The sequence below is a fragment of the Plasmodium gallinaceum genome (genome assembly GCF_900005855.1).
Source record: "Plasmodium gallinaceum strain 8A genome assembly, contig: PGAL8A_v1_60, whole genome shotgun sequence".
Taxonomy (NCBI): domain Eukaryota; phylum Apicomplexa; class Aconoidasida; order Haemosporida; family Plasmodiidae; genus Plasmodium; species Plasmodium gallinaceum.
In genome coordinates this window covers 183,595-195,325 of record NW_021628219.1, presented here as the reverse complement: position 1 = coordinate 195,325, position 11,731 = coordinate 183,595, and the positions used below count along the sequence as shown (strand labels likewise).

General features: G+C 15.7%; 2 protein-coding genes across 2 annotated transcripts; both read left to right on the top strand.

The window, feature by feature from the left end:
* Positions 1 to 632: 632 nt before the first annotated feature.
* On the top strand, positions 633 to 7,787 carry PGAL8A_00080800 (conserved Plasmodium protein, unknown function; the record flags this gene model as incomplete). Its single annotated transcript, XM_028670533.1, has 1 exon — positions 633 to 7,787. The coding sequence occupies one exon, from the start codon at positions 633 to 635 to the stop codon at positions 7,785 to 7,787; it is 7,155 nt and encodes a 2,384-aa protein (XP_028525926.1).
* A 1,388-nt stretch (positions 7,788 to 9,175) lies between these two features.
* On the top strand, positions 9,176 to 11,182 carry PGAL8A_00080700 (U2 snRNA/tRNA pseudouridine synthase, putative; the record flags this gene model as incomplete). Its single annotated transcript, XM_028670521.1, has 3 exons — positions 9,176 to 9,178; positions 9,343 to 10,979; positions 11,095 to 11,182. 3 exons carry the CDS (start codon positions 9,176 to 9,178, stop codon positions 11,180 to 11,182), a joined length of 1,728 nt encoding a protein of 575 aa, XP_028525925.1.
* Between the last annotated feature and the right edge of the window lie 549 nt (positions 11,183 to 11,731).

The window sequence follows — 11,731 nt, the reverse complement described above, 5'->3', positions numbered from 1 at the left end:
ATATTTTTTTTTTTTTTTTTTTTTTTTTTTTTTTTTTTTTTTTTTTTTTTTTTTAAATTAAAATTCTAATTATTATTTTAAAATAAAAATCTTAATATATTTTTTTAACATAATAATATATGTTAACAATTAAGTTTAAGAAAAGAATTATTTAATAGTAATTGTTATTTTTTAATTAAATTTAATGTAAATTATTAAGAATCAACATTACTTTTGGTCACAGGTTAAAAGTTATAATTTTTTTGATCATATTTATTTTCATTTTCATTTTCTTTTTTTTTTGTTTTTGTTTTTGTTTTTATATTTTTTTTTTTTTTTTTTTTTTTTTTTTTTATTTTTTTTTTTTTTTTTTTTTTTTTTTTTTTTTTTTTTTCATAATATATATATATATATATATATAAATATATGTATATATATATGTATATATATTTTTATATATATTTTTATTTTTTTTTAATTTTTTTTTTTTTTTTTTTTTTTTTTTTTTTTTTTTTTTTTTTTTTTTTTTTTTTTTTTGTTTAATTTTTTGTTTTTTTGTGTTTGTTTTCATAATCATTTGTTTTTGTTTTTGTATTTTTTTTTTTATTTTTTTTTGTCTATAAATTTTTTATGATGGTAATAAAAAAAAAGAAATGATTCAATATAACGTAAATAATTTTGAAATACCAAAAGAGGTATTTAATAAAAATATTAGTAAAATACAATCACAATTATATAGTGTATCTAAGTTTACTTTTAATAATTTAGAAAAATCTAAAAACGAGAATTATGAAAAAGATAAGAAAAATAAAATTCTTGTTAATAGAATTAAATTTAATAAAAAAATAACTGTACCAAAGGAAGAAAAAAATGCAAAGTACATCAGAAAAAATAAAGAATCTAAAATATCAAATAAAATAAATAAAACTACTAATCTTATTAATATTCCTGAAAATGTGAATAAAAAAAATGTTGATAGAAATAAATCGAATAAAATAGAAAATACATTAAATAAGTATACGCAATTATGTAATAAAAGTAATAATAATAATTGTAATAATAATAATGAAAATAAGTATAATAATAATGATAATGAAAATAAGTTTTTAAATTATAATGATTTAAAAAATAATTCCTATTTAATTAAAAATAATAGTTGTTATTTAAATGAAAAAAAAATTAAAATTTGTGAATTAGATAAAAAAATTTATAAAAAAAGTGATATTTTGTTTAATTTAAGAAAAATAGATAATTCATCAAAAATAAACGCCAAACAAACTAAAAAATTAATATGTGAATTAAAAGATAAAAATAACTCAGATGATTATATGAAAAAAGAAAATAAATTTATAAGTAATGATAATAATAGTTTTAGTGACTGTAGTAATTATATAACATATCAAAAAAATATTAATCATATTATAGATTCCGATGATGAATGGATTAAAAAAGACAACTATGCAAATAATATAAATCTTGATGAGAAAAAAAAGAAAAATAATGAATATTATTCTATTAAAAATAGTGATATATCATCATTTAATAAATTGAATGAAAAAAATACTAGAGTTAAATTAAAGGATATAGAAAAAGTAAAAAATAATTCATTAAATTTATTTTTAAATTCTAATACAAAAAAAAATAATTCTAATTATTTATATATGAATATCAACAATAAGAAAAAGTATTCTTATAAAAATATCAATAACAAAAAATATAATAACAAAATAAATATAAATTCTTTTGAGAATAAAAAATTAAACGAAATTAAGCTATTTTCTCAAGATAAAAATAATATAGAAAAAAAAAAAATAGATAATTTAGAATTGAGAAAAGATGTTAATGTAAAAGGTAAATATATGAAAAATATGCCAAAAAAAATAATATTTGAAGTAAATAAAAAGAATAAAGAAAATTTGAATAAAGATTATACAAAAAAAAAAAACATAGTTAATAAAAAATTACACGTAAATAATAACAAAAATGTAAGCGAAAAAAAAGGTAACACCAAAATTATTTCACCTAATGTCTTACTTTCCAATCAGATCAATTTAGAAAAAAAAGAGAAATGCAAAAATATAAAGGTTAATAATATCGTAAAAGAAGATTGCATTAATAAGAAAAATGATATTTTTGATCATTTTAATAATAAAAGAATAAATAGTGACAACAATGAAAGTAATATATATGTGAAATGTAATTTTAATAATGATGAATCAAGAACAAATGATAAAGTAAGATCTAAAGATACTCACATTTATGCATATAGTATAAAACAGGAAGGTGAAAATAATTCATTGAATTTTGATAAAAATGAAAAAAATATTTTTGATGATAATGAATATGAAATGAATTTAAATAAATTATGTTTTAAATTTAAAAATAAAATAATAGACGAAAAAAATGAAGATCGAAATGTAGATTACAAGCAAAAAAAAATTGAAAATAGTAACATTTTTCATTATAATACTAATAATATTGAAAATGTAAATAAAAATAATAAAAACAATATTAATAATTTTAATTACAATAATAATGATTATATTAAACAAATTCATGATATAAACTTCATTAACTGTAGTAATAACACTCAGTTTATAAATGAAAATGTTAGTAGTAACATAATAGGCAAAAAAAGATCTAAAAGTGTAAATTATCTAAAGGATAACAAATTTTTTAATTCATTAATAGTTACCAATGAACTTCGAATAAAAATGTGTTATAGTAATAATTATGTAGATTTTAAAAAATTAAATTATGGAAATATTTATGAAGAAAAAAAAGATGAAAATACTTTTTTTCCAATCAATCATGATAGTTTTTTAAACTCAAGTGATTTGTTTTTTATATCAGTAGATTCAGATAAAACAAAATCAAGTACTCTACAAAAAAAAAAAAAAAATTCACATGTGAACTTAAATGATTTTAATAATTTAATAACAGACAATTTAAAACAAGAAAGTTTTCATAATTCTTATTTTGGGGGTATTAATAGAAGTTATTCAAATTCTTTGAATATTAATGAAATTGATGACAAATTTAATTTAATAAATGAATATTTAATCGATGAAAGTAATTTAAATAAAAATATGAAAATTGAAAATTCAATTTATAAAAATGATACATTTGTTGATAAGAAAAATAAAGAAGATGATTCTGCATTTTTTTCATTAGCAGATAAAATTAAGGATGAAAAAAAATGTAATTATGAAAAATTACAAACTGGAGAATGTTATGGTTCTATAGAAAATAATTTAAAAGATATAGAAGAAAAAAAAAAGTTTTGTAATAAAAAAGATTTTTTTGCATCTGATAAAGTATTAGGTAATTCAAACATAATTAATTTGAATATTTTTAGAGAAGTTTCAAAAGATAAAGGTTTAGCTGCTATAAATGTAGAAAAAACATATATCAATGATGATTCTTTATTAATGAAAAAAAAAAAAAGTAAAAATAATAATACCACTGTTATACAGACTGATAATTTGAATATAAGTTGCATTTCATCTGATAATGAATATTCAACATCAAAAATATTAAAATATGATAAAGGTTCTTTAGAAGACATTAAGAGAAATATTTTAAGTTATGATAAAAAAAAGAAAAAAAAAAAATTGAATTGTAAAGAAGGAAAACAAAACAAAAAAAATAAAATATCGAATAAAATTAAAGAAAAAATTGAAAGTGATAAAAAAGAATTTATTAAAAATACTAATAATGATAGGATATTAAAAAGAAAAAATCATTTGTCATTATTAAATACTGAAAAAATAAAAAATATGTCTATAATTAATTTAAAAAAAGAAATCAATGATACTTTAAATATGAAAGATTCTGATAGTATAATATGCAAACCAATTAAATCATCAAATAAAAATAGTAACAAAAAAAAAAAAAAAAAAAAAAAATTTGATAAATTGATAAGTTGTAAGATAAAAGAAGGAAATAATTTATTAAGTGGTTGTAAAAAAAATAATAATGTATTATCTTTGGATTTAAATGATTTAACTAATGAAAAGAAACAAAAAATGAAATCGATAAAAAAAGTTAAAGTGATTAAGGATAATAATTTTATAAATAATGAAAAAAAGAATGATTCAATTATTAAAGTAACTGATAAATGTTCTGATATAGTTAGTAAGAATTTAAAAAATAAGAAAAAAAAAAAAAAAAAAATAATAACACAAAAAAATAAAATAAAAAAATCATCGAATTACTTAAATTTAACAAAAAATTATGAAAATAGTAAAAATATAAATTTTATCATGAACAAAAATGATAAAGAAATGGTCATAAATGATTCTCTTAAAGAAGTAAATAAAAAAAACAAAAATGCATTATTAACCTTCATGAAAAATAACGAAAATATAAAAGAGGAAATTCAAAAAATATATAACAAATTAAAAAGAAAATCTTCGATAATAAAAGATGGGAATTTATTAATGAAGTATGACAATACCTCTCTTGTAAAAAATAAAGATAAGCTTACTAAAAATTTCGTTAAAAAAAATGTTTATGAAATTCATAATAATATAAAATTTAAGGATAAAAATCAAATTCATCAATTTTCTACATTGAAACTCTTAATAAGTAAAAAACATAAAAAGGGTATTATAAAAATAGAAAAAGAAAAAAAAATTACAAAGAGTTTAAAAGCAGATTTATATAATACAAGAAAAGGGAATAAAGATAAAGGAAAAACTAGTTTTTTCTATAAAAAAAAATTAGAAAAGAAAAATTTTGGTGATAAAGTTAATTATAAAAATGATTTAAAAATATGTAATCCGAAGTTTCCTTTTAATAATAAAAACATAAAATTAAGTAACTTTAATTTTAAAAATAATTATGAAATTGTGCCAATCAAATCGAAAGTTTCCAATAGTAAAGGAAAAAAATATTCTGAAAAAATAAAATTTAAAAATAATGAAAAATATACATTAAATAAAAATTTGGTAGATATGAATTACATAAAAAATATAATGGGTAATATTAATTATGAAAATGATTCTACTGATTCATGTTTTTATAAAAATTTGAAATTAAAAGACAAAAAACAAGTAAACATATTAAATATTTGTTACAATAATAATTTATCAATAAATTATATTGAAAAAGATAAAGAAAAAATGTGTTATACGAAATCTTTAGAAAATAGAAATGAATACTCAAATAAAAATTATAAGAAAAAAAAATTAGAGAATAAAAAAAAATATACCTTAAATAAAATAAATATTAAAAAAATTATTAAAAAAGTTAATAAGAAAAAAAAAAAAAAATTCAAAAAAACCAAACAAAAATTAAATCTTACTACATTTATATGTGATGAAAAAAAAGAAAAATTTCTTTTTAATTTATCTAAAATAATTAAACCTTTAAAAAGAAATACTTTTAGTAAAAACCCCTTTGAAAAAAATTATGAATATTTATTTTTTTGTCAGAAAGAAAATACAATTAATTGTGACTTAGAGGACAGTTTAAATAAAAAAAAAAAATTAGTAGAAAAAGAACAAATAAATGAAAAAAAAATAGAAATCAAAAATATTGAATTTCAGAAAAAATCAAATGAAGAAATTAATTCAGAGAAACAATTAAATAAAAATAATTGTAATGTAAAAGAAAAAAATACCTTTTTAAAACAACATAATTTATACAATGAAAAAATAGAAAATGATTTTACCTTGAAAGATAATGTATATTTAATATATAACATGAAGAATAATTTTAATACAAATGTTCATAAAGGTAAAATTAGTTCAAAGAATTTAGAGCAAAAATATAGTAATTTATTACATGAAAATAATATATGTGAAAAAAAAAAAGAGAAAAAATTCCATTACTTAAATGAGAAAAAAAAAGATATTCATAACTCAAAAGAAAATAACATAAACAAAACAAAAAGTAAAAATAAGGAAATAATAACGGATTTAATGAAATCTAATAAATGTACTTTTGAAAAAACTGTAAAATCAAATTCACATATATCTGACTCTATAAAAAATCTAGAAACACTATTTTCTTCTAATTGTAAAGATATATTTAGATATAAATCAGAAAATTTAAATAGCAACACAAATCACAGTAGTTTTAGTGAAGTTAAAATATGTAAAGATGACTGTATAGATAAAAAAGGAAAATATTACAATTCAAGTGGTTTATCTAATATTGTTCCTAATCATATTAATGAAATACATGAAAATTATAATAGTAGCAATGATAATAATGATTATAATAATAAAGACAATATCAGTCATAAAAGTAATAGTAATACTATTAATAGTTTTACTTCTAATAATAGCAATATATTTATAAATAATGAAAATATTAAGGAAGATATAAAAGAAAACATGTTAGAAATGAATCCTAAAAATTTAATATCTAATTTAAAAGATGAAATAAATACTACTAATGTAGAAAAGTATCCAGAAAGATTTATGCTGAATTTAGAAAAATATGTAACGAATCATCGTATAAATGAAATAAGTTTAAGAAAAATAATTTTGAAAAATAATACAAGCAATTATTTAAGTGATAAAAAAGGAAAAAATAATTATGAAAAAAACTTAAAAAATTTTCCACATAAAAATAAAGAAAAAACACAAGAAATAGTAAGAAAAGAAATTAAAACAAACATAAAAAGTATTTTTCCTTTGGAAAAAGAGAAATATTTATGGTGCTCCAATGATGTAAATATAAAAGAAATTAATCATGATTATATGAACTTTAAGAAAAAAAATTTAATTAATAATAAAAATTCCCAAAAAAAAAAAGAATATCCAAATGAAATTAAAAAAGTTGAAGATATAAATAATAACATAATATTTTGTTCTAATTTCTTTCATAGTAATTCTCCAAAACAAAATACATTAAATAAAAATGATACAAATATGATAAGAACTTTTACAATTAAGGAACTTTTATCAAATAAAATAAAACAAATAAAAAAAAAAGAAGGAATTCTTAGAACTATATCTATGAATAATATTTGTAGAATTGTTTTTCCGAAAAGTAACCTTTTTAATTCAAATAAAAAAAATAATAATTTAAATAAAATAAAAAATAAAAATAATAATAAAAGATCCAATAGTACATTATTAATTAATAATTATAAATCATTTCCATATAAATTAAATAAAACAAAAAGCTTAATTTACATAAAAAATAATAATAAACACATAAATTATAATTCTAATAATAAAAATATAAATGGTAAATTTAAAACAAAGGAAAATTATATTAATTCTAAAACTCTTAAGTTACCACATGATGAAATTTTTATTTATTCATTTAATTTAAATAACAAAAAAATTTATAAAAAACAAATAAAGGAGAATATTACTTTAAAAAAAAATAAATTTTATACAAATGAAAAAATTCAAAAAAACAATTTATTGAAAATGGGAAGTAATTATAATATTTTAAAAAGAAATATAGTAAATAAATACAATAAAAAATATAATTTAAATAATCATAACATGAATTTTTTTAAAAGAAAAAAAAGTTCAACATTCTTTAAAACAAGTGAGAAAATTTCTAATAATTTAAACAAAAATATAGATGATAATGAAAATATTTTACAGAAAAAATATCCAATTAAAAATAAAAATATAGATGAAAGCAAAAAAATTAAAAAATGTTTTTCATTGTTAAGTGAAAAATTAAATAGAAAATTTTCTTTTACAAATATCAACTTATTAAAAAATGAAAAGGGAAATCAAAATCATTTTAAATCAACTCCATGTTTTCTTTTTGAAAGCACAATGAAGAATAATAAGAATAAATCTGAAGACAACATAGATATTAAAAAATAAATGAATCTAAAACTTTTAATAGATATAGACTACATACAAATAATTTATACATTTTAAAAAATAAAAACAATCATAAATGTATAAAATATTGATGTATAACAAAAATGGGATATATTTATCAAAGAATTATACCATCATTATCATTTTTGTAATAGTATGACATTTATTCTACTAGTGTAATACAAATTATTTTAAAAAGTAATATTATCATATGATTAATAAATTAAAATGAAATAACAAAATAAAGAATTATTAAAAATTAAGTATTCTTTCATTATGAAAAAAAAGAAATTAAAAATTGTAAAACACAAATTTACAACAATTACAAAAAAAGAATATAAATACATATTTAGTTTCCCAATTTATAAATTAATTTTTTAAAATTAGAAAAATTAAAAATAAAAGAAATGATGTGAAGAAAAATAATTTTAAAGCATTTTAAGATGGTTAAAACTTCTTTAATATATATAAGTATATATATTACTTTTATGTTTTAGAAATTGTGTTATTTTTATATCATTTTATTTTTTTGTATAAAAATATAATAGTTCTATAGTTTTATTATAAAAAAAAAAAAAATTAAATGAAAGTTATTGAATTTTTTTTTATTATTATAATAAATAAATTAAATTTTAAATAAGAATTAAAGAGCTTTTAATTATATATATATTTTTTGATACATATATGGATAAAATTATCCATTATCATTATTTGTTTATTTGTTTTTTTTAATTAATGATTTATTTTTTAGTATTATTTCTTTATTTATTTGTTTATTTTTTTTTTTTTTATATATTTAATTATATTAAAACTTATGTTAATATCATCAAAGACTACTAAAGTATGCCATTTTGAACTAAAGGTAGATGTTAAAAATAAAGGAAAAAGTATAAATTTAATTATAACAAAAAAAAAAATTAAGTATAAAATTATTTTTCTAAAAATTTATTGTTTCTTATATTTTAATTAAAGAATACCATTTTCAAATTTATATTAAAATAAAAATTATGTACTTTATATTAAGGATGAATAAAAAAAAATATATCTATAGAAGATAAAACATACGAAGTTTTTTTTTTTTTATAATATTTTTTTAAAATGTTTTATATAATAGAAAAAGTAAGAATAAAAAAATAAACAGAATATTTGTGAATGATTTTTTTTTTTTTTTTTTTTTTTTTTAAAAAAAAAAGAAAATTTCACAAATATTTAAAAGTAACAATATTATATAGAAAAGTTATAAGGAAAAAAAGTAAAAGAATTATTTGGAAAAATTAATATATATAATTTTTATAAATAAATAACAAAACAAATAATAAAATTAATACAATTTAGAAAATTTGATTTTTTTTTTTTTTTAATTTTTCATTATAGAAGTCATTTTAATTATGGTATAGAATAAAAAAAAAGAAAGAAAGAAAAAATGAATGTAAATGTATTTTATAATTTTTTATATTATCTTTTTTCATAAAGAAATAGCTAAAAATAATATTTAAAAAAATGTTGATTTTTACTTTATATTTTATTTTCTAAATTTTTTTTTTTTTTTTTGCAGAATGTGTCAGATAATACTAATAAGAGAAAATTAAATAATTATTTGAAAAATAAAGAGAGAATAAAAAAACTAAAAATAGAAAGAAAAGAAAATGCAAAAGGAGATTTTACAAAAAAAGAAAATGAAAAAGGAGAATTTACAAAAAAAGAAAATGAAAAAGGAGAATTTACAAAAAAAGAAAATGAAAATATAAATGATAAAGATAAAAATTACAATTTAAAAAAATATGCATTATGTATTGGTTATATTGGTAGTAGATATCACGGATGTCAAGGACAAAGTAAAGAAGCAGCAACAATTGAAAATGAACTAGAAAGAATATTATTAAAAATAAAAGCAGTGAAAAAAAAAAATAAGGATTTTAATTTTTGTCTATCAAGATCAGCGAGAACTGACAATGGCGTTCATGCTTTGTATAACGTTTTTGTTTATAATATTGATCTTGATTGTATATATTTAAATAATGATGAAATAAAAAATGATTTAGAAAAAGAAGAAAATAATGAAAAGACAGATAATAAAAATAATTATGACTCAAAAGATGAAAATAATAAAGAAAATGAACATAATCTTATTAGAGATAATAATAAAGAAAATGATAATAATTTTATTAGAGAAAATAATAAAGAAAATGATAATAATGGTTTTGTTATTTTGAATAATAAAGAAAATGTTTCACATAATGAGAGTATAAAAATTAATGATATATTTGATGAAAGAAGAAAAAAAGAAGAGGAATTTAAAAAATTATTAAATCTTCATTTACCTTTTGATATAAAATGTTTTGATATTTTTAAGGTAACAAAAAGTTTTGATGCTAGAAAATTCTGTTCTTTCCGATTATATGAATATCTATTCCCTATTTATGTTTTGAGTGAAGTTGAAGTAAGTCATAAATACAAAAAAATATTTAATGAAATTATTGAAAATATAGATGAATATGTTCAAAAAACTAAAGATATAAAAAAAAATAAAAATAAAAACGTAAATCATAATTTAAGTGATATGAAAAGTGGTGAAAACGAAAAGAAGAATAATATGTTAGAGATGAAGGATGATTGTTATAATGTTAAAAATAGTAATGAACAAAATTATATAGAAAATAAAAAAAGTTATATGCAAAAAGAAGAAATTTTTACAATCAAAGAATATAAAGAAGAATTAACTGATGAAGAATTAAATACCTTTTTTGAAATATTTAATAATTATACAGGTTTTCATAATTTCCATTGTTTTACAAAAAATAATATTGATCAAACGACATATAGATATATAAAGTATTTTGAAATTAGTACTGTGAAATTACATAGTTATAATTTTTTATCCATAAAAATATTAGGTCAATCATTTTTAATGCATCAAATTAGAAAAATGATTACTTTAGCTGTAGAAACATTTCGTAAAGCTACATCAAAAAATTCCATTTATTTTTGTTTAAATACAAATAGATATATTCCAATTTCTTTGTTTCCATCTGATGGTTTAATTTTAATTTGCCCATATTTTAATTCCTATAATAAAAATATATGTAAACCACCTCATAGCTCTCCAATATGTTTTAATGAAAATGAAGAAATAAAGAAATTCAAGGAAGAAAAGATTGGAAAATGTATTGTAGAGAAATTAGAAAAAAATGTGTAAGTTTTTTTAATACATTATTAATTTTCAATTTTAAAAATTATTTTTAATAATTAAAATATGTAATAAAAAAAAAAAAAAATATATATATTTTTTTATTATTTCTTTTTATAGATGGAAAGAATGGATTATTAAGATGAATCATTATCCTTTTATTTATCATTTTATAAGGGAAAAACTAAATAAAAACTATAATCTATAGTTTTATTATATTACTAATGAAAAAATGGAAATTAAGAAAAGTAAATATTCCTTTATTTTATTATTATATTGGAAATTTCTTTTTTTTTTTTAACGCTTTTTGTTTTGGTAATTGTGGATAATTGTAAAAATATATAAAAAGAGATCATTTTGAATTTCTCTTTTAGAAAATAAATAAAAATTAATTTTTTAATTTTTTTTTTAATAAATTTTTATTGAATTATATTTGTAAATAAAATTATAAATAATAGAATATTTGTTATTGTTTTAAAAAAAATAAAAATTTTACTCTAAAAAAAAAAAAAAAAAAAAAAAAAAAAATATATTATATACAAATTATTATAATTTAAAATATTTATTGTTTTAAAATTTATATGAAATTAAAAAATAATGCATAATACTTTTGTGTACAAAAAAAAAAAAAGAAAAAAAAAACAATGAATTGTTAAAAAAATAATAACATTTTTTTCTTCAAATATAATGACTCAAATGATAAAAATAAATTATTATTTAAATTAATTTTCTTTTTTTTTTTTTTTTTTTTTCCGGG